Here is a 24,938-nt window from a genome sequence, read left to right as displayed (position 1 = left end):
GTACATATACTGATAGACAAACAGGTAGACAAATGTACCAGCATATATAAAGTATAAAACACAGTCACATCTAACTAATATCAAAGGGGGTTAGTGGAACAGGGCGGAGGTAGAGGACTGGTGTAATGGTCGTTACTGAGGGTATGGGAGATTAGGGAACGTATGGGCTGGAGGATGGGTTTGGGGACTGTGGAAGGGGCGGATGGTCGTTACTGAGGGTATGGGGTCAGACTGGTAACAGTTAAGGGAATGTATGGGCCAGAGGATGGGTTTCGGGACTGTGGGAAGGAAAGGATGGTCGGTACTGAGGGTGTGGGGTCAGACAAAAATCAGGTTAGGGAATGTATGGCCTGGAGGATGGGTTTGGGGACTGGGGAGGGGAGGATGGTCGGTACTGAGGGTGTGGGGTCAGACCGGAATCAGGTAAGGGAATGTTTGGGCTGGAGGATGGGTTTGGGGACTGGGGAGGGGAGGATGGTCGGAACTGAGGGTGTGGGGTCAGACAGGTATCAGGTAAGGGAATGTTTGGGCTGGAGGATGGGTTTGGGGACTGGGGAGGGGAGGATGGTCGGTACTGAGGGTGTGGGGTCAGACGGGTCTCAGGTTAGGGAATGTTTGGGCTGGAGGATGGGCTTGGGGATTGCTGGTGAGGGGGTGAGTGGGATGCTGCTGCTGTAGGTTTGGTTAAAGAGTGTGTGATTGGACTACAATGACGTTGGAGGGTGTGTTCTGGAACAAGGGGGGAAGGGGTGGGGAAGTGTCATGCTGTTGTAAGGTTGGGGCCAATGTTGTGTGATGGGACTGCAATGGGAAAAAGGTATCACAAATAATAAAACATACCCTTTTATATACTGCCTCACATATAATTATATTGCAATGATAATTGCCTAGCAAGTGATCAAGCCATTTTCCATAATTTTATGCTTAGTAACCGAGACCTTGACTTTGGTCCGCTAGCAACAATACTAAAATTTGCGACAGATATATGTAAGACAAACATGCATGAAGTTTAATGAAAATCTGTTAAGAGATTACTTAAAGAGATAACAATTAACCATTATAACTAAATGCTATTTTTAGTAACAGTTTAACCTTGACTTTTGATCAATAAAGTTAAAGCACATCAAAGTAAATATAACTATGAAATTGTCTCAAGAAATATGGCCAACCAAAAAATGATGACAATAAGTAAAATTTTCATATTTGTAACAAATATCTTCACCTTTGACTAAAGACTTTTATATTCCAGTAGGGAAATAAATCACGCATTAAAAACTTATAAAAATATAAAATGTTAGCGATGATGACTTAATTTTGTACTCAGTTTACTTGATGTCCCAGAGGAAGGTTCAGGCTTGAAGAAGTTTGTTACACAAGACTTACTCTACACAGAGTACTTATTGTTGAAAAATCTCCAAATCACAATGATTGCTTTTGTAGACAATAAAGTTAAACATCTTCAATTAGATTCATCAGTTTGGAAATATGTTATATCAAGGTTTTACTTTTCTACACAAACACTGTAAGCATTAAACGTACGTGTCACAACGTTTCCAGACCGACTGGTCCCTTTGACTGAGTGAGTGATTTGTATTATTTACCTGTGCAACGGTGTGACGAAATTGTATATTATTTATGTCACTCGACCCTGGAAATTTCGCCTATCGATAGGGACCGTATACACACTGCATCAGATAGGTTACAGGTAGGGTGTAGATCTAGCCCCCTCCCCTGTTATGTCAGCATGGGGTCTTGAAACATTGAGACATGTTTAACATGTATATGGTTGGTGTACAAGTAAAACTTTAATATATATTGAAGTTTAATCTATAAGATTTTAGTGTTTGTAGGAAAGCACCTCTGTACTGATCCTTAGTAATCACTTCCTGCTGTTATTTTCAACATTAACCCTTTCAACCCTATGTAACTTTAGTAGACTCTACCATGCATTGATCTGGATGAGTCCATTATGGTCTACAGTGGTGAAAGGGTTAATAACCTAAGCACATGACCTGGAGTTCTACTTGCTGTTGTAAGTTCAAAATCATGATGAATAGAATAGATCAACAGCATGGTCACCATGTACCTATGAAAATCCTGGAATCTGAGAGCAGTGGGCCATTTTCAGCAACTTTTAGTCAATTTCAAAATTAGGAGAGGCTATTCATTCTATGTAAAATTATTAAGTATGGAAATAAAGTATCAAAGAGGGTGAGCCCCTTCATCCTTATAAGGTCTGGACCCCGTGGCAGTGATTTTTGGTTCTCAGATATTGTAGTCCTGGACTCTGTGGGCAAATGTTTGGGGGACCTACTATATCTCTAATCATAATTGGACTTTTGAAAACGATGTCAGGGACTCGCCTGATAAAGTACTACACAAATTACTGGTATATACACTGTAAGGATGTTACCAGTACAATTTGGTTTAATTCTGCCTTCAGTTAGTTTGAAAGTAAATGTCATCTGAATAAAATGACAAGCTCAGCCACCCCCCTCAGGGTCAGCCCCTAAAACTCTTTCACCACTGTGGACCAAAATGGACTCATCCAGATAAATGTATGGTAGAGTCTACTAAAGTTACCTAGGGGTGAAAGGGTTAATGGTATAGCTTTTGATTCCCATGGGCTGAGCATGTCATCATTAGAATTGGGAAAACATCTGAGCAGATGTTTTGGACCTCCAAGATTATATTTAAAGCAACTCAAGTCTATTTGACCCAATTTCTGACCTCACCCCTCAGAGTTTAGTGTAGTGTAGTTAATGTCAGAAAAATAGGGAAATCCTCTAAATATTGCCTGATAATAACATATAACACTTTACTATACAGTGTATTGATTTCATCCATCAAGCTCCACAACTAATTGACAGCTAGTTATTATGTACAGAAACAGTAATGCCTGCAATTGCCACTACATATTTACAATGAAATCTGCTGACATGGTGACTAATGGTATATAGTTACTATAATGTATGAAATAGCAAATTACTGGGAGTGTGGGATGCAGTTATTAGGAAGTCCATTACAGATAAACTATATATATACCGTGATCTAACTTATAAACACCCTGTACACTCAGAAGTTGATGATGTTATTAACTGTCATCCTCTTTCCCAGCAGCCGTGGCTGGATTGCATTTTTGAATTGTCAGACCACTGGATAAAAGAGACAGCTCTATTTGGAAAAGGTTAATTATCTCTCAAAATAAACTGATTAGATAGTGGGACAACTAGATTAGTGGTGGCTGGATAGTGGGACAACAAGATTAGTGGTGGCTGGATAGGGGGACAACCAGATTAGTGATGGTTGGATAGTGGGACATGTACAACCAGGCGCTAGTGGTGGCTGGGTAGTGGGACAACCAGATTAGGGGTGGCTGGATAGTGGGACAACCAGATTATTGGTAGCTGGATATTAAGACAACCATATTAGTGGTGGCTGGATAGTGGGACAACCAGATTAGTGATGGTTGGATAGTGGTACATGTACAACCAGGCGCTAGTGGTGGCTGGATAGTGGGACAACCAGATTAGTGGTGGCTGGATAGTGGGACAAACAGATTATTGGTGGCTGGATATTAAGACAACCATATTAGTGGTGACTGGATAGTGGGACAAACAGATTATTTGTAGCTGGATATTAAGACAACCATATTAGTGGTGGCTGGATAATGGGACAACCAGATTAGTGGGGGCTGGATAGTGAGACAACCAGATCAGTGGTGGCTGGTTAGTGGGACAACCAGATTAGTGGTGGCTGGATAGTGGGACAACCATATTAGTGGTGGCTGGATAGTGGGACAACCAGATTATTGGTAGCTGGATATTAAGACAACCATATTAGTGGTGGCTGGATAATGGGACAACCAGATTAGTGGTGGCTGGATAGTGAGACAACCAGATCAGTGGTGGCTGGATAGTGGGACAACCAGATTAGTGGTGGCTGGATAGTGGGACAACCAGATTAGTGGTGGCTTATCACAAGATAATGGAGCAAATGTCCTGGATTTGAGGTGAGTATATCTTTATTGGAACAGTGGTTTAGTGTTGGCTGGATTTCAGAATTACATCTCCAGGTTGATTCATATTTAAGGAAAACTCGAAAATGTCTGCAATTACATTAATATCCATATACCCGCTGCTATGTAACTAAGAGTCAGTTCTGATCAATTTCTATAGATTAGATAGTAACCTTGACCTTGACATTGACCTTTGGTTCCTGAAATATGAACTAAAATATGAAGTTGCTGTCACTGAATTGGTTCCCAGATTTCTTGAAATAGTAATGTCGTCGACCTTGGCCTTGACATTTGAACTCTGAAACACAAGCTAATTGGAGGTATTCTAAAACATGATATTTGTATAAAGTTTGATTAAAATATGTTAACCCTTTCACCACTGTAGACCATAATGGACTCGCCCAGGTAATGTGTGGTAGAGTTTACTAATGTTACATAGGGATGAAATGGTTAAGAAATGAAGTCTTAAGAGCATATATGACAGTGAATTGGGACGGGATGGGACACAACACTCAGAATCTCCACGTTATAGGACCAATACAGGAAACACTTATATGACCCCCAAAATATTGCAGCGGCATAAAAATATGAAAATTATCGAAGCTTGCATGGATTGAATCTCATGAAGGATCGAGTGGCAGAGGGTATAATTTTTTCTCGACACAGGAGTGAGGACACACAAACCCAGGGATCAAATAACCTATTGTAACTAAATGTAACTAGATGTACTACCGGTAACAAAGTTACAGAAAGTAACGAAATGCATCAACTTGTTAAGAGGAGTAATTAAGTTAATGGTTGAACAGACAGAGGAGGACTGAGGTTAAGAGCAAAAAGTTCAGTGCACGGGTTTCAGGGACAGATGGAGGTGATTGGTCCTTGTTAATACCCCACTTATTCAGAGAAAAAATATCAAATTTAGAAAAAATATGAATTTTTTGACCAAATCTTACTAAAATAAATAACTGATGTCACTATTTTGCACCGGAAAGTTATGGCATGTATGACATTTTTTGACCTCTGACTAAAATATTAAAGTCATGGGGGGGGGGGGGCCCGGGGGAGTTGGGATAATTGAGTACCGAAACATTGAGGAATTTAAGTCAAGAGATGGAAACATCTAAAAACATATTGAAACCTGGCAAGAATCAAGAGTCAATAATTTCTATTTTTTGTGTTTTTTAACATACACAATTATAATTAGCTCAGCAGATCAGATTGTATATTGTATTGGTCTCAGCTCAACATATGGGAAGGTTTTTGTGGTACTAGATATATATACTGTATAAATAAATCAGTAAATTAACTCACTCTATAATCTGGTCTGCTAATTAGTTCAAAGCAGACTGGAAAATTTCTTTACCAGTTTTTACTGAGCTAATTTTTGTGTATGACCTCGCGGCTTTTGTTAGGATTTTAAATTCTAAAAAACATGATCATTTCATCACGATTCTATACATACGTGGACAGTTAAAATCTGCTATTTATAGTAACCAGTACAATTTCAATACAAAAGTTTTGCTAAAGTTGAATTCTATAGAAATCTGTATAAATTCCGTCCTATTACAACTCAAATATTTTGGCAAATACTTATAAAACAGTATAACCTCGTGTACAAAGCTTTGATATAAATAATACAAGGGAAAGTAAGATTTATTACACCATTCATATACAATATAGAAATGATACAGCTAGCCATGTTGATATATGAGGTACAACATGTCAGAACTACTGGTAAGTGACAGGGATTTGTGTACGTTTGTGTGGAACAGGGTACAGGGTCCCCTCTACATAATGTATGAAGACAAACTGACAGAAACTCACCAGGATGACAAAACAGTCAAACTTACCCTAAATATCACGGGAGTCCGCCATTATATTCCTGTATTAATAAACACCACCAACACCAGATATATATACAGGGGTGTAATTGTGCTGATTTCCACTATAAAAGCCGGTCGGTTGTGGTTGTTTACCCTTTCAATGCTTCAGGCTGGCTATTCTACACAGAATACACCTCTGCTTCGGTGCCCAACCGTGCATGACATTTAAAATCTACACCCTGACTTAAGTCAGCTTAAAATCTGTTTATCACTCAAAAACTGGTAGTCATAAAATTACAGATGGTCTTAATAAACCAAATCTTGACTTTCTCTAATTAAGTTGTAGTTCTTTAAGATGACAATTTTACACCACTTTGTTAACTTTATAAAGATAACATTTAATGGACATAGTGAATGAAATGCATTTGTAAATCAAATGCAAGCTGACAATACTTTCATCAAAATGTCTTGATCTTCTAGTCATGGTTCAACAAACTGTACCTTTTCATTTAGTGGTGTCTGCTCAAATGTTGATAAGATGTTGTATAAACCCGTGTGTATATTATTACAGGGGTTTATGTATGGTGGAGTTTGTTGGCCTACTCCAGTGTCAGGGAAAGTATCATAGGTTAAATATAGAAGTATCAGTGGAACTTTGGAGTATCACACACATCTCAGTACCCATAGTCTACAGTCTGAGTCTAGATCTCTGTGCATTGGTTTCCTGAATCACCATGCAATAGATTCCCGAGTCTCTATACATTTGAGATGGCACTGGACTGGGTTGATCGCTGGTGACAAGGTAGCTAATAGGTTACAGCGTCTGCCTAGCGTTCCATGGTCCCAGGTTCGAGTCCTGGTCTGGCTGAGCATTTTCCTCTCCTGTTAAACATTGGTTTACACGGTTTCCTAAGTCTCCAAACAGGTTTCTTGATTCAGAATATATTGGAGTCCTGTGTCTCTTTACAAAGGTGTTCTGAGTCTGAATATATTGGAGTCCTGAGTCTCTTTATAAAGGTTTTCTGAGTCTGAATATATTGGAGTCCTGTGTCTCTTTATAAAGGTTTTCTGAGTCTGAATATATTGGAGTTCTGAGTCTCTTTANTCTCAGTACCCATAGTCTACAGTCTTGAGTCACCATGCATTGAAGTATATAGGACAGAAGTATCAGTGGAACTTTGGAGTATCACACACATCTCAGTACCCATAGTCTACAGTCTTGAGTCACCATGCATTGAAGTATATAGGACAGAAGTATCAGTGGAACTTTGGAGTATCACACACATCTCAGTACCCATAGTCTACAGTCTTGAGTCACCATGCATTGAAGTATATAGGACAGAAGTATCAGTGGAACTTTGGAGTATCACACACATCTCAGTACCCATAGTCTACAGTCTTGAGTCACCATGCATTGAAGTATATAGGACAGAAGTATCAGTGGAACTTTGGAGTATCACACACATCTCAGTACCCATAGTCTACAGTCTTGAGTCACCATGCATTGAAGTATATAGGACAGAAGTATCAGTGGAACTTTGGAGTATCACACACATCTCAGTACCCATAGTCTACAGTCTTGAGTCACCATGCATTGAAGTATATAGGACAGAAGTATCAGTGGAACTTTGGAGTATCACACACATCTCAGTACCCATAGTCTACAGTCTTGAGTCACCATGCATTGAAGTATATAGGACAGAAGTATCAGTGGAACTTTGGAGTATCACACACATCTCAGTACCCATAGTCTACAGTCTTGAGTCACCATGCATTGAAGTATATAGGACAGAAGTATCAGTGGAACTTTGGAGTATCACACACATCTCAGTACCCATAGTCTACAGTCTTGAGTCACCATGCATTGAAGTATATAGGACAGAAGTATCAGTGGAACTTTGGAGTATCACACACATCTCAGTACCCATAGTCTACAGTCTTGAGTCACCATGCATTGAAGTATATAGGACAGAAGTATCAGTGGAACTTTGGAGTATCACACACATCTCAGTACCCATAGTCTACAGTCTTGAGTCACCATGCATTGAAGTATATAGGACAGAAGTATCAGTGGAACTTTGGAGTATCACACACATCTCAGTACCCATAGTCTACAGTCTTGAGTCACCATGCATTGAAGTATATAGGACAGAAGTATCAGTGGAACTTTGGAGTATCACACACATCTCAGTACCCATAGTCTACAGTCTTGAGTCACCATGCATTGAAGTATATAGGACAGAAGTATCAGTGGAACTTTGGAGTATCACACACATCTCAGTACCCATAGTCTACAGTCTTGAGTCACCATGCATTGAAGTATATAGGACAGAAGTATCAGTGGAACTTTGGAGTATCACACACATCTCAGTACCCATAGTCTACAGTCTTGAGTCACCATGCATTGAAGTATATAGGACAGAAGTATCAGTGGAACTTTGGAGTATCACACACATCTCAGTACCCATAGTCTACAGTCTTGAGTCACCATGCATTGAAGTATATAGGACAGAAGTATCAGTGGAACTTTGGAGTATCACACACATCTCAGTACCCATAGTCTACAGTCTTGAGTCACCATGCATTGAAGTATATAGGACAGAAGTATCAGTGGAACTTTGGAGTATCACACACATCTCAGTACCCATAGTCTACAGTCTTGAGTCACCATGCATTGAAGTATATAGGACAGAAGTATCAGTGGAACTTTGGAGTATCACACACATCTCAGTACCCATAGTCTACAGTCTTGAGTCACCATGCATTGAAGTATATAGGACAGAAGTATCAGTGGAACTTTGGAGTATCACACACATCTCAGTACCCATAGTCTACAGTCTTGAGTCACCATGCATTGAAGTATATAGGACAGAAGTATCAGTGGAACTTTGGAGTATCACACACATCTCAGTACCCATAGTCTACAGTCTTGAGTCACCATGCATTGAAGTATATAGGACAGAAGTATCAGTGGAACTTTGGAGTATCACACACATCTCAGTACCCATAGTCTACAGTCTTGAGTCACCATGCATTGAAGTATATAGGACAGAAGTATCAGTGGAACTTTGGAGTATCACACACATCTCAGTACCCATAGTCTACAGTCTTGAGTCACCATGCATTGAAGTATATAGGACAGAAGTATCAGTGGAACTTTGGAGTATCACACACATCTCAGTACCCATAGTCTACAGTCTTGAGTCACCATGCATTGAAGTATATAGGACAGAAGTATCAGTGGAACTTTGGAGTATCACACACATCTCAGTACCCATAGTCTACAGTCTTGAGTCACCATGCATTGAAGTATATAGGACAGAAGTATCAGTGGAACTTTGGAGTATCACACACATCTCAGTACCCATAGTCTACAGTCTTGAGTCACCATGCATTGAAGTATATAGGACAGAAGTATCAGTGGAACTTTGGAGTATCACACACATCTCAGTACCCATAGTCTACAGTCTTGAGTCACCATGCATTGAAGTATATAGGACAGAAGTATCAGTGGAACTTTGGAGTATCACACACATCTCAGTACCCATAGTCTACAGTCTTGAGTCACCATGCATTGAAGTATATAGGACAGAAGTATCAGTGGAACTTTGGAGTATCACACACATCTCAGTACCCATAGTCTACAGTCTTGAGTCACCATGCATTGAAGTATATAGGACAGAAGTATCAGTGGAACTTTGGAGTATCACACACATCTCAGTACCCATAGTCTACAGTCTTGAGTCACCATGCATTGAAGTATATAGGACAGAAGTATCAGTGGAACTTTGGAGTATCACACACATCTCAGTACCCATAGTCTACAGTCTTGAGTCACCATGCATTGAAGTATATAGGACAGAAGTATCAGTGGAACTTTGGAGTATCACACACATCTCAGTACCCATAGTCTACAGTCTTGAGTCACCATGCATTGAAGTATATAGGACAGAAGTATCAGTGGAACTTTGGAGTATCACACACATCTCAGTACCCATAGTCTACAGTCTTGAGTCACCATGCATTGAAGTATATAGGACAGAAGTATCAGTGGAACTTTGGAGTATCACACACATCTCAGTACCCATAGTCTACAGTCTTGAGTCACCATGCATTGAAGTATATAGGACAGAAGTATCAGTGGAACTTTGGAGTATCACACACATCTCAGTACCCATAGTCTACAGTCTTGAGTCACCATGCATTGAAGTATATAGGACAGAAGTATCAGTGGAACTTTGGAGTATCACACACATCTCAGTACCCATAGTCTACAGTCTTGAGTCACCATGCATTGAAGTATATAGGACAGAAGTATCAGTGGAACTTTGGAGTATCACACACATCTCAGTACCCATAGTCTACAGTCTTGAGTCACCATGCATTGAAGTATATAGGACAGAAGTATCAGTGGAACTTTGGAGTATCACACACATCTCAGTACCCATAGTCTACAGTCTTGAGTCACCATACTTTGACGTATAGGACAGAAGTATCAGTGGAACTTTGGAGTATCACACACATCTCAGTACCCATAGTCTACAGTCTGAGTCTAGATCTCTGTGCATTGGTTTCCTGAATCACCATGCAATAGATTCCCGAGTCTCTATACATTTGAGATGGCACTGGACTGGGTTGATCGCTGGTGACAAGGTAGCTAATAGGTTACAGCGTCTGCCTAGCGTTCCATGGTCCCAGGTTCGAGTCCTGGTCTGGCTGAGCATTTTCCTCTCCTGTTAAACATTGGTTTACACGGTTTCCTAAGTCTCCAAACAGGTTTCTTGATTCAGAATATATTGGAGTCCTGTGTCTCTTTACAAAGGTGTTCTGAGTCTGAATATATTGGAGTCCTGAGTCTCTTTATAAAGGTTTTCTGAGTCTGAATATATTGGAGTCCTGTGTCTCTTTATAAAGGTTTTCTGAGTCTGAATATATTGGAGTTCTGAGTCTCTTTACAAAGGTTTTCTGAGTCTGAATATATTGGAGTCCTGAGTCTCTTTATAAAGGTTTTCTGAGTCTGAATATATTGGAGTCCTGTGTCTCTTTATAAAGGTTTTCTGAGTCTGAATATATTGGAGTTCTGAGTCTCTTTACAAAGGTGTTCTGAGTCTGAATATATTGGAGTCCTGAGTCTCTTTATAAAGGTTTTCTGAGTCTGAATATATTGGAGTCCTGTGTCTCTTTATAAAGGTTTTCTGAGTCTGAATATATTGGAGTTCTGAGTCTCTTTACAAAGGTGTTCTGAGTCTGAATATATTGGAGTCCTGAGTCTCTTTACAAAGGTTTTCTGAGTCTGAATATATTGGAGTACTGAGTCTCTTTATAAAGGTTTTCTGAGTCTGAATATATTGGAGTCCTGAGTCTCTTTACAAAGGTTTTCTGAGTCTGAATATATTGGAGTTCTGAGTCTCTTTTAAAAGGTTTTCTGAGTCCAAATACATTGGAGTCCTGAGTCTCTTTACAAAGGTTTTCTGAGTCTGAATATATTGGTGTCCTGTGTCTCTTTACAAAGGTTTTCTGAGTCTGAATATATTGGAGTCCTGAGTCTCTTTACAAAGGTTTTCTGAGTCTGAATATATTGGAGTCCTGAGTCTCTTTACAAAGGTTTTCTGAGTCTGAATATATTGGAGTCCTGAGTCTCTTTACAAAGGTTTTCTGAGTCTGAATATATTGGAGTCCTGAGTCTCTTTACAAAGGTTTTCTGAGTCTGAATATATTGGAGTCCTGAGTCTCTTTACAAAGGTTTTCTGAGTCTGAATATATTGGAGTCCTGAGTCTCTTTACAAAGGTTTTCTGAGTCTGAATATATTGGAGTCCTGAGTCTCTTTACAAAGGTTTTCTGAGTCTGAATATATTGGAGTCCTGAGTCTCTTTACAAAGGTTTTCTGAGTCTGAATATATTGGAGTCCTGAGTCTCTTTACAAAGGTTTTCTGAGTCCAAATATATTGGAGTACTGAGTCTCTTTACAAAGGTTTTCTGAGTCTGAATACATTGGAGTCCTGAGTCTCTTTACAAAGGTTTTCTAAGTCTGAATATATTGGAGTCCTGAGTCTCTTTACAAAGGTTTTCTGAGTCCAAATATATTGGAGTACTGAGTCTCTTTATAAAGGTTTTCTGAGTCCAAATATATTGGAGTCCTGAGTCTCTTTACAAAGGTTTTCTAAGTCCAAATATATTGGAGTCCTGAGTCTCTTTACAAAGGTTTTCTGAGTCCAAATATATTGGAGTACTGAGTCTCTTTACAAAGGTTTTCTGAGTCCAAATATATTGGAGTACTTGAGTCTCTTTACAAAGGTTTTCTGAGTCTGAATATATTGGAGTACTTGAGTCTCTTTACAAAGGTTTTCTGAGTCTGAATATATTGGAGTCCTGAGTCTCTTTATAAAAGTTTCCTAAATCCGAACACATTGGCTATACATTGGTTTCCTGAGTAAATCTGTCTCTGAATGCTTATATACATCTGCTTTCTTGAATCTCCATGTTGACTTGTTGACATGAACACTTTTGTATACAAATTCAGTATGTGTGGGTACATATATCCAAGGTCATTCACTAGGGAAACCTTTGTAATTTTTTCCAATGCAGTTAGTATCTGTAGATATCATATTCTCCCACCCTTCACAGGTGTGTCTGTCTCCCACCCTTCACAGGTGTGTCTGTCTCCCCCCCTTCACAGGTGTGTCTCCCGTTTTAGCCAGGAAAGATCAGCTTGTCACCCCTATGGGGAGATAGCCTCGTACCGATTAGCTCGTGTTCGTCATTAAAATGCGTCATCGGTAATTGTGACGTCATCAAAAGTGAATGACGATATGCATACCCCACATGTATTTTGTTTACAAACATGGCAGACTACTGTCGGTAGAGCTGTGACTGAAATAATAGGATGGGAGAAAACCAATCATCCCCTACCTTGAGGGGTTAACAGAGAATTTAATTATCTCCAACCCTCTGGGTGATTTTTTTGGTTGTCTTACCCTCAGGTTAGACAACCAAAAAACATCACCCCTCGGGTTGGAGATTTCTCTGTCACACCCTCAAGGTAGGGGAAGATTCTATTATTGTACACATGGATATTCAATCTTTGATACGCAAGACCATTACCTTAATGGACACTTTGGTATACGGTCATCCTATGTGGTCAGTTTCTTCTTACTGTATGTATCCACACTTTGATATGCAGTAGGACGAGAAATTGAACAGGGAAGGTCAACGGCAACAGTTTGTAGTAGGACAGGAATAGTGATAAAGATAGTGCCGCTGCTGGGGCTCGAACCCGCGACCCTTGGCTCTCCAGCCCGATGCTAAACTGCTAAGCTAAAGAAAATTCCCTACACTTGATGTCTGTAAAGCAACCTAATCAATGCACATATTTTACAGATAGACAATTAAGGTTTTCAGTTTCAGAGTTTGGTATCTACATTTTTGCCATAAAGGCTTTCTCAATCATTTGAAATATTCCCTTCATGAGTCTAACAAGAAAATTATTTCATTTTGAAAGCAAAAAATAACTTAAAATCAAAATTTTAAAAAACAATACATATATATATCACATCTATGATATGAACACAGCAGTACATACAGTATCTGTATCACCTCATGATCAGCTAATGATACATAAGACAATAGAAACTGCCTGAAATCGTGACATTGTGACATGTCATAGATAACAATTAATATTGATGACACACATTTTCCCTCCAACGTCATTAGTTGGATAATAATCACGTGGAGGTTGGTGATTTGTGGATATTGACTCAGTATAACTATTTTTAGAAACAACAGGTCAATATTCACGTTATGACGTCATTTCAATTGAAACGTTGCAATGCTCTTTGCCAAATGCAGTACTTTCCTTTCTTTCCTGCAAACAAATTTTCATACGTTCTATCTTGTTTAATGATTAGAACATTATTTACATTTCAATATAATAATTTAATACTTTTATTACTGTGAATATGTGGTTGGACCTGAGAAATTGATATGGACCTTGACTATATGTCTCAGTCAATATCACCTTCTGGACCTTGGCTATATGTCTCAGTCAATATCACCTTCTGTACCTTGACTATATGTCTCAGTCAATATCATCTTCTGGACCTTGACTATATGTCTCAGTCAATATTACCTTCTGGACCTTAACTATATGTCTCAGTCAATATCACCTTCTGTACCTTGACTATATGTCTCAGTCAATATTACCTTCTGGACCTTAACTATATGTCTCAGTCAATATCACCTTCTGTACCTTGACTATATGTCTCAGTCAATATCACCTCCTGGACCTTGACTATAGGTCTCAGTCAATATCACCTTCTGGACCTTGACTGTATGTCTCAGTCAATATCACCTTCTGGACCTTGACTATATGCCTCAGTCAATATCACCTTCTGGACCTTGACTGTATGTCTCAGTCAATATCACCTTCTGGACATTGACTATATGTCTCAGTCAATATCACCTCCTGGACCTTGACTATAGGTCTCAGTCAATATCACCTTCTGGACCTTGACTACATGTCTCAGTCAATATCACCTTCTGGACCTCGACTATATGTCTCAGTCAATATTACCTTCTGGACCTTAACTATATGTCTCAGTCAATATCACCTTCTGGCCCTTGACTATATGTCTCAGTCAATATCACCTCCTGGACCTTGACTATAGGTCTCAGTCAATATCACCTTCTGGACCTTAACTATATGTCTCAGTCAATATCACCTTCTGGACCTCGACTATATGTCTCAGTCAATATTACCTTCTGGACCTTAACTATATGTCTCAGTCAATATCACCTTCTGGCCCTTGACTATATGTCTCAGTCAATATTACCTTCTGGACCTTAACTATATGTCTCAGTCAATATCACCTTCTGTACCTTGACTATATGTCTCAGTCAATATTACCTTCTGGACCTTAACTATATGTCTCAGTCAATATCACCTTCTGTACCTTGACTATATGTCTCAGTCAATATCACCTTCTGTACCTTGACTATATGTCTCAGTCAATATCATCTTCTGGACCTTGACTATATGTCTCAGTCAATATCTCCTTCTGGACCTTGACTATATGTCTCAGTCAATATCACCTTCTGGACCTTGACTATATGTCTCAGTCAATATCACCTTCAAATTCTCAGATATATTAAACCACACATTTATAAAAGTCCATGATTGATACATGTTTGACATGATTTACATCAAAATGGGGATACTTATGATTTAATGATGGTTATAGAGAAAACATGGTTCTCAGAAATATGGCCTCGGGTACAGCTCGATGTACATGTGTGCACAAAAAAAACTTTCTGGACCAAGTGATAAAAAGAAGAATCTTTAAGCTGTTTCAATTGAATTTTAAATTTCTGTAAAGGCTCCTTACAGGTTTTCTATGTACATGCAGTATACCATACATTGATAGATTCAATCTGTTTCTGTTAATATCTTAACTATCAATTCACATTTTAGGATTGTATCTATATAAACATTAACTCATTCACCCCTGAAAACAAATTTGAACTCTTCCAATTCAAAGGTTGGAATAGTTCATTATGAAACTTCAGGGATGAATGAGTTAAAGTGATGTACATTATGATCAGTTACTCTAGGTGGTCGTATTTAAATCAGTAATCTTTCTACAGGTCAAAATATTTACACTGTAAATGATCAAGTTTTATAAGTATAAGTTAACGAGGACTTTGTCACAACATATTTGTCAATAAATGGGTTTTATTTTATCTACTAGTTTTGCCTGTATCACATAGGCTTCATCATCAGGACTGGTAGAACAAATAAAACCCTTCAGAAACCCAGTTATTGTTTCTTCTATTTAATCCCCCGGTATACCTCTTTAATCCCCCGTTATACCTCTTTAATCCCCCGGTATCCCCCGGTATACCTCTTTAATCCCCGGGTATACCTTTTTAACCTCTTTAATCCCCCGGTATACCTCTTTAATCCCCGGGTATACCTTTTTAACCTCTTTAATCCCCCGGTATACCCCTTTAATCCCCCAGTATACCTCCTTAATCCCCCGGTATACCTCTTTAATCCCCCGGTATACCTCTTTAATCCCCGGGTATACCTTTTTAACCTCTTTAATCCCCCGGTATACCCCTTTAATCCCCCAGTATACCTCCTTAATCCCCCGGTATACCTCTTTAATCCCCCGGTATACCTCTTTAATCCCCTGGTATACCTCTTTAATCCCCCAGTATACCTCTTTAATCCCCCGGTATACCTCTTTAATCCCCCGGTATACCTCTTTAATCCCCTGGTATACCTCTTTAATCCCCTGGTATACCTCTTGGTATCCTTACTCACAGCGAAGTACCATTACTTATCTACCCGGACGCCTTTTTAAATTTACCTGACGTTGGCTCTACACGTTTAAAGTTTAAATGAAGTGTTAAAAAGATGTATCAACATGATACACAGATCTTATTTGGTACAGATACTGGGGGTACGCATCATTCTCAAAATTAAATAGATCATTGAAGTTCTCTGTACCCCTTGAAAATGTGGTTATTGAAGCTATTCGATTGGTTTCAGGTGAAAAACCTGAAATTTGCAAGACTGATTCCCTAACCTTTGGAGATTACAGAAGAGCATCATTTCGTTCACATTTTACACCTTTGTGTTCATAAGCTTTACTGGTCATTTGTCAGAAAAAGGTGACAGAGTACATAAATTATGGTACTAGTGATTGAAACATCACATAGAAACACTTATTGGTTGTGTTTAAAGAAACTTTTCATAATTGTTACTTACGAACCTGAAGGAAATGTCTAGAAAAAAAGAGCATCACCTTACTTTAATGTCAGTCAGTATTTCCAATGCAGTATATACCGTGCTTTTTTTCATGTTCATCAAAGAATCAAACTTAAAGTCTATTTGTTAATCATCCACGAGGTGGTGCATACAAAACCTTTGACTTCGCCATTCCCAGGTGTGCAGAGAATGTGAGTGAGCATGTTCCCTTGGAGTATCGCGGATCGCATGGTATGAAAATACCAATTAATATCAAATCATTAATGAAAAATGGGTTTATTACAGTTTTAACTGTTTTGCACATATGTAAATTTATTAGTTAAAAATCAGTAAGAATCAATATATTTATTTTAATTATAACACCTGTGGAAATTTAATAAGAAACATATCATTTTTCAGACATCTGCAATATCTGATAGACATATTTCTGCCCAGCTTGACAAACAAATATATCTCTATTTTCAGACATATGATATATATATATATCTGACACAAATACACCTTTTTGACATGTGAGTATAATCAATAAATCCAACATGTATTCAGTTTTCTGCAAACATTAATAAATATATGTCACCCTGGTACAAAATACTAGGCACTTCCTGATGACTTGGATAGGGAGAATTTCTCTTTAGCCCATTCGGTAGAGCGTATAGGCTAATCAAGCAAGAGGTCTCGGGTTCGACTCCTTACGGAGGCAATGAAAAATAATGACCTCTGTTAAATTGGCGCCCATGAAGGGACCCAAGAGTTATGACAAAAATACTCGGCAACACTTGCAAAGGAATCACTATGACCCCCGGAAACTTGGTACAAGTTCTATCCTGTAAGGGAAGTATGTCACTCTGATATGAAACACTAGCTGCTAATCCTACCGACTCAGCAAAGAAAGTCTATTTAGCTCATTCTGAAAAATGTAGGCCGCCTAGTAAATCAAAGGTCTGGTTTCAACCCACAGCAGAAGCCTTGAAAAACTAGAAAATGTCTGCAAGACATGGATGCCCCCGTCACCATGTGAAATTAGTTTCAGTGTTTGATGTTTGACGGGACTAGACGGGACGGGACGCGACGGACATGGGCAACACTATAGCTCCCCACCACACCCCATTTTATAAAATAAAAAATGGGAGGGGGGGGGCATAAAAATGACCTCTGTTCATTTCTCTGACATTAATGTTTCTTTAATGTCAAAATTTATTTGACATGTACATTTTCTGACATCCATGTGCTACCTCCAGCTGGTATACATTTAGCATTGTCAAACACAGATTATGTTCTCTTCTTCATCAACTTTAATCAACAAAATTTGAAAACTTGGTGCAAGGACAAGCACTCTGAGTTACAGTTTCTTGTCAAGGAATCTAAGTTATGTACATTGAAGTCATATGCTGCATTCAGAAAAAGAGTCTTAAACAAGAGGTCAAGGGGCCTAATCAATATCTCACTCAGTATTTTATTTTCATTTTAAGACTATACCAGTTTATCAAAGGAACTTGCAAGATATATGTAACAAGGTTGGATTGTACACGCTCTGTATTTACTTGTTACCTATTCTGTAATGTACATTATTAATATAGTATGTAGATTTCGTAATTGTCTGGATCACCTTTTATACAAAATTGAGGCCCCTTCATCCAAAGATGCTCTAGCTAGAACAAATTTGGTCAAAATCCCTCTAGAGGTTAAGAAGATTGATAATTTAATCACATCTTGTCAATGATATGGGAGAATATTTGTGAAGCATCATTTAAAACACTAGTTTTAATGTTTACACTGGACTTCATTCTTGTGCTTGAGAATTGTTTCATGAATATTTTCCTGGATTTTGACCAAGACTTAGGGGATAACCGTACCGTATTTTGAAATTTGAAATATATCATGATTATACTGTCGCATGATTATACCGGTGACAAGGAGCGGAGCCAGTAAAACGGATATTTGCGACAGTATAATCACGATATACCGCCGCATAATTCCAAAACACTGTAAGGTTATCCCCATTCTAATTGATGTTTATAAGATATTTTTGAGTGGTTTCTTCAAATTCTGGGTCACTCTAGATCTGCTGTGGATTGGTGACGTTAGAAATACTCAAAGTGAGGCTGTATTACATTGACGTTTCGGGGTCACACTATTGTTCGTGACGTCATGAATAATCAATTTTATGATGTGTCAGGGTCAGTCGGGGTCATCAACGTCATTAACAATCGCCATTTGGGCTTCACTTGCAAATGAGAAATTTGCAGACGGTATATCATGGTTTTAATTTAATTCTTTATTTGTTTAACGAGGATCACGAATAGCATAAGGACTACTAGTAGCTTTCCTCACTATATCATGGTTTTACTGTCGCAAATTATTTTTATTGACCAATCAAATGCCTTGTTACATCTCAAATTAGAATAAGAGCGTCGTCCCTACAGTTAATTTTTCAAGTCTATATCTGCTTCCGTTTGTAATTTTGTACTCAGACAAAGAAAGTGTATGATACTTACATGTGTAGTTTGCGTCTTCGTCCCAGGAGAGTTCGTCCCCCGACTCTGAATCAGAGTTCCACGCTCTATTGTAGCTTTCCCTCACCGCCTGACTGTTAAAGCTTCGCAGAGGGCGCTCCTCCCTAGTCCGCGGCCACGAAACTTTCTTTATTTTCACCTTCATGTCTGAATGTCTACCAGAATCAGCACATGTCATTCAAATCTGATCGTTCAAACAGTTGAACAATTGAAACTTTTGAGCTCAGTTCCAAATATTTACTACTAAATTATCTCCCCTTGATACTTCACATTCATGTATGTATGTTGTTACCATGACGTAGATGTGTGCGAATCATTACAATAATCCTATGATCATAAGTTTTTAAATTGTCACACAATTCAGCTGTGTTGACAAATTACATTAATTATCAGCTGATAGTGCAGTTGAAATTAAAAAACACTTTCCGAGTACATTGTAGAGACATCCATGGAAGTCAGATTTTGTTTTCTACAGACGATTCGTGGACGGACGAGCCGTAGATCACACACTACAAACGTATTATCCTGTTGGGAAAAATCACCGCAGTGGAATACCAGCTGCCGCACTTCATATACCTGAAACAATAAAACAGCTATATATAGACACACATTATAGACCGATATCATATATAACAATGAGAACGCCCTTTGTTACGATGTACTGTGTTTGTACAGGTATTGTGTGGTAGATAATCAATGCGTTCCTTAAATGGGTATTAATCATTTCTGTATTTAATTGAGGTAGGATAAAAATAATAAACCTAAATGTTGCAAATAACATACAAAAGAGAAAGAGAGAGAGAGAGAGAGAGTATGTCAGAAATACTTTTAAATTATATGTGTCTAAGGTTAAAAGGAAGGAAATTTGACTTCACAAAGTTCATTCTTAAAAGTACTAATTAAGACTGCAAGACTAGCACTACGGTAATCCCCAGGATTAGGAATTTTAGAAGCATGACGAGACTTCTGATCATAAAATGGAACTTATTTTTTCTGAACCAGATTTTATCATCTCCAAAAATCATCCAGTTGGTTGGGTAAATTAGTTCCACAAATAAAACAGTGCAAAATAACAAGTTATTGAGCAGAAACTACGTTACCATGGAAACACAGGATCTGCATGCTAATTAAAACAGTGACCAATACAGAATGAATCACTGGGGGTGGCATTTTTACCGAGAGTCGATCTAAACCCCTGAAACATGTACAATTACTCTGAACACCTTAGTTTAGGTCCAGATATAGCTGTAACAAATTATCAGGTCCCTGTGGAATGATACACTTCTTAACAAGTGTGATACTACCTCTGAAAGAGCAGGTTCAGTGAATTAGTCATCATTCAAGTTAACAGTTCTTATTTTGTATCAGCTAGTGCAGGTTTTGTCTGCCAATAAAACTTATTATTGCCCGATAATGATGCCTTAAATATCCTTTTTCGCTTTAAGACTTTGACTGATTGATAAGTTGATCAAGTGAGTGGTTTAGTATTTGATGGAACTCAACATTCCTTGTTTGATTTTATCACCAGTTGGGATGTATATATATATGCATTGTATATCATACCGCTTTTGTATGAGAGTTATCTCCCTTGACTGACTCAGAATGACCGAGTTGTCATTTACACTGGACAATACTTGCCATTAAATTTCAAACTGATCACAGAGGAGAAAGTGCCTTACAGTGATCCCTATCTGACAAACAGTGTTAACCCCATACTTTAACATACACCTGTACTTTGCAACGATTTGAATGAATCTGACAAAAAAAGTTAGATGCTGATTCTGTAAATTTGACTTCATAACTCTAAAAATAATGGTGATAAATAAAAAAATCACACTCCAAACCTGAAAAATTTGGTACAAAAAGAGGAATTATTGTGAATTAAACTGTTCCTTTCAACGTATACAGATAAACCAAGTCCTGATAACCATTCATCCAGAAATTATTTCAATTTCTATTTGGTTTGGAACTCTTCATGCATTGGTAAGGCAACAAGTATAGCGTTAAGGTAATTCCATGTATTACCAGATTGTATTTCAGGGGATATCAATAGTGGATTCAACATTTTTGAAAGGAAGATTGCCTCAACCCTGCTCTACAAGGTGATAATATAAATTACTATATATACCTTGCTCTTCAGTTGATACCTAGTGTTTATGGTGCAGGCGGAGACTGTCCAGATGTTACTATGATAGCTAGTGATGCTGGTGCAGGCGAAGACTGTCCAGATGTTACTATAGGATACCTAGCGATGCTGGTGCAGGCGGAGACTGTCCAGATGTTACTATAGGATACCTAGTGATGCTGGTGCAGGCGGAGACTGTCCAGATGTTACTATAGGATACCTAGTGATGCTGGTGCAGGCGGAGACTGTCCAGATGTTACTATAGGATACCTAGTGATGCTGGTGCAGGCGGAGACTGTCCAGATGTTACTATAGGATACCTAGTGATGCTGGTGCAGGCGGAGACTGTCCAGATGTTACTATAGGATACCTAGTGATGCTGGTGCAGGCGGAGACTGTCCAGATGTTACTATAGGATACCTAGTGATGCTGGTGCAGGCGGAGACTGTCCAGATGTTACTATAGGATACCTAGTGATGCTGGTGCAGGCGGAGACTGTCCAGATGTTACTATAGGATACCTAGTGATGCTGGTGCAGGCGGAGACTGTCCAGATGTTACTATAGGATACCTAGTGATGCTGGTGCAGGCGGAGACTGTCCAGATGTTACTATAGGATACCTAGTGATGCTGGTGCAGGCGGAGACTGTCCAGATGTTACTATAGGATACCTAGTGATGCTGGTGCAGGCGGAGACTGTCCAGATGTTACTATAGGATACCTAGTGATGCTGGTGCAGGCGGAGACTGTCCAGATGTTACTATAGGATACCTAGTGATGCTGGTGCAGGCGGAGACTGTCCAGATGTTACTATAGGATACCTAGTGATGCTGGTGCAGGCGGAGACTGTCCAGATGTTACTATAGGATACCTAGTGATGCTGGTGCAGGCGGAGACTGTCCAGATGTTACTATAGGATACCTAGTGATGCTGGTGCAGGCGGAGACTGTCCAGATGTTACTATAGGATACCTAGTGATGCTGGTGCAGGCGGAGACTGTCCAGATGTTACTATAGGATACCTAGTGATGCTGGTGCAGGCGGAGACTGTCCAGATGTTACTATAGGATACCTAGTGATGCTGGTGCAGGCGGAGACTGTCCAGATGTTACTATAGGATACCTAGTGATGCTGGTGCAGGCGGAGACTGTCCAGATGTTACTATAGGATACCTAGTGATGCTGGTGCAGGCGGAGACTGTCCAGATGTTACTATAGGATACCTAGTGATGCTGGTGCAGGCGGAGACTGTCCAGATGTTACTATAGGATACCTAGTGATGCTGGTGCAGGCGGAGACTGTCCAGATGTTACTATAGGATACCTAGTGATGCTGGTGCAGGCGGAGACTGTCCAGATGTTACTATAGGATACCTAGTGATGCTGGTGCAGGCGGAGACTGTCCAGATGTTACTATAGGATACCTAGTGATGCTGGTGCAGGCGGAGACTGTCCAGATGTTACTATAGGATACCTAGTGATGCTGGTGCAGGCGGAGACTGTCCAGATGTTACTATAGGATACCTAGTGATGCTGGTGCAGGCGGAGACTGTCCAGATGTTACTATAGGATACCTAGTGATGCTGGTGCAGGCGGAGACTGTCCAGATGTTACTATAGGATACCTAGTGATGCTGGTGCAGGCGGAGACTGTCCAGATGTTACTATAGGATACCTAGTGATGCTGGTGCAGGCGGAGACTGTCCAGATGTTACTATAGGATACCTAGTGATGCTGGTGCAGGCGGAGACTGTCCAGATGTTACTATAGGATACCTAGTGATGCTGGTGCAGGCGGAGACTGTCCAGATGTTACTATAGGACACCAAGTGATGCTGGTGCAGGCGGAGACTGTCCAGATGTTACTATAGGATAGCTAGTGATGCTGGTGCAGGCGGGGACTGTCCAGATGTTACTATAGGATACCTAGTGATGCTGGTGCAGGCGGAGACTGTCCAGATGTTACTACAAATAGTTATACTAGTCCTACAGTACACAGCTGTACAGACCTCCTAATTCCTACCTAAAGTGTTGTCATCTTACAAACTCAAACAAAAAATCAATCTCAAATTCCTCACCTGAGATACCTTCCAAAAATTATTATATTTTTACATTTTTTTTAAGTATATAGTAATTGATTTATTTAAACTAACTGCAATAATTAATTATTAATGAAATAAGTGAAATAATAACTATACAAATATTTCTGTTGGTAGTAATTAAGCTGACCATGCTTGTTGTGTATAGTAAACCACTGTGGAAAGTATTTTAAGTGATTTTGCCTTACAGTACAATGCAAATTAGTCCTCTTTCTTTGTTCATTTGTTCTTGTTACATAAGCCTAATCACCTCACAGCTTAATGTAACATTTTTAATCTATTCATGCAAACATATTTGAAAGTTGTCAGTAAAATTACATGTACAAGGATTCAGAAGAATAGAATAAAAACAAAAACAAATATTTTTTTCAGATATTTCTCAAAAAAAAGCTTTTTGATAATTTGATTTAAGGACTCACGAAGCTGATCAGACTTTTAAAACCTGCCAGACGATGTTGATTTACATCAGAGAGCATTCAGCTTTTAGTTATCATACAAACAGGATTGTATTTCTACAGGCTATTGTGTTTCACTTAAAACAAATCATCATTTTCAGGTAAACATCCACTGCCTGCAAAACCTTCAGTTAGTTTCTGGTAAAAAAAATATTTTCTAGTAAATGTTAGGTTTCCAGTAAATCAACTTTCTGTTAAGTTTCCATTTTGAAATATTGAAATGTACATGTAGAAAATTTACTGATATATCTGCCATCCGTTCTTTATTTAATAGTGAAAATGTGTCAAGAACCATCATGCTCATACTGAACAAGAGGCTCAATGGGGCCTGAGTCGCTCACCTGGTATCAATCTCACACTTGTAATCTTAAAAGTAGACTAAAATACAGCTACAGGCAAAATATCACACAGGGACCTATGTATATGTAACAGCGTTGTGTCCCTGTGATATAACAGGCACCAGCTAGTCTGTTTAATTACAGCACAGGGACGTGAGAATTTGTAATAGCTACATTTGGACCTAAACCAAGGTGTTCAGAGTAATTTTACACGTTTTAGTTTAGGTCCATATATAGCTGTAACAAATTTTCACGTCCCTGTGCTATTGACAAACGAGGCTAGCTCGTGCCTGTTCTATCACAGGGACCTGAGACAAAGCTGTAACAAATACTCAGGTCCCTGTGTGTTATATCTACCCAAAATGAATCTAACCTCACAGTGTCCCTATAGCTACCTACCATCACCGACGAGTTTTAAAAGGACGAAAAAGACCTCCTCTACGTACCTGTTAACAAATTTTGATCGTCCATCCTTACCTTCAAATTCTGTCAATCCAATGCGCTGCCTTTTCTTGGCATTTTTATCTTATGTAACGTAACGATCGGTTTCACTTGGACGATTTCGTGTGAAATAAAAACATCCGATTCCGTTCACGCGTGTCCAGAATCTTCAGCTGCTGTTAAGGGGCTCCAACGGGTGAGCAATACCACGGAATTAGATGTTATCTAAGTCCGTGGCAATACCAACAATTAGGAAATCGTTGGTTAGAACCACGGAGAGTTCAGGTTGTGGCGGTTATAATTTGGACAGGAGCCCACATACCTCCGTGATAACAGTATTACAGACAATCAAACTCTTGACAA

General features: G+C 39.1%; 1 protein-coding gene across 4 annotated transcripts in view; it reads right to left on the bottom strand.

Annotated features, from left to right (window-relative positions):
• LOC110450190 (endothelin-converting enzyme homolog) overlaps window positions 1-24,907 on the bottom strand; it is a 58,728-nt gene extending 33,821 nt beyond the window's left edge. For 2 of the 4 annotated variants that reach the window (XM_021497503.1, XM_021497506.1), the window contains exons 1-2: window positions 24,612-24,907; window positions 19,106-19,699 (exon numbers count right to left, since the gene is read on the bottom strand). In XM_021497503.1, the coding sequence (XP_021353178.1) occupies window positions 19,106-19,301 (196 nt within the window). In that variant the 5' untranslated portion in view covers window positions 19,302-19,699; window positions 24,612-24,907. Of the gene's footprint in view, window positions 1-5,868; window positions 6,057-19,105; window positions 19,700-21,251; window positions 23,216-24,611 lie in introns of those variants that run through there. The other 2 variants (XM_021497504.1, XM_021497505.1) reach the window with 2 other exon arrangements.
• Window positions 24,908-24,938: the final 31 nt, after the last annotated feature.

Source organism: Mizuhopecten yessoensis, unplaced genomic scaffold, assembly GCF_002113885.1.
Source record: "Mizuhopecten yessoensis strain PY_sf001 unplaced genomic scaffold, ASM211388v2 scaffold5091, whole genome shotgun sequence".
NCBI classification, from domain to species: domain Eukaryota; kingdom Metazoa; phylum Mollusca; class Bivalvia; order Pectinida; family Pectinidae; genus Mizuhopecten; species Mizuhopecten yessoensis.
This window is presented reverse-complemented; position numbering and strand designations above follow the sequence as displayed.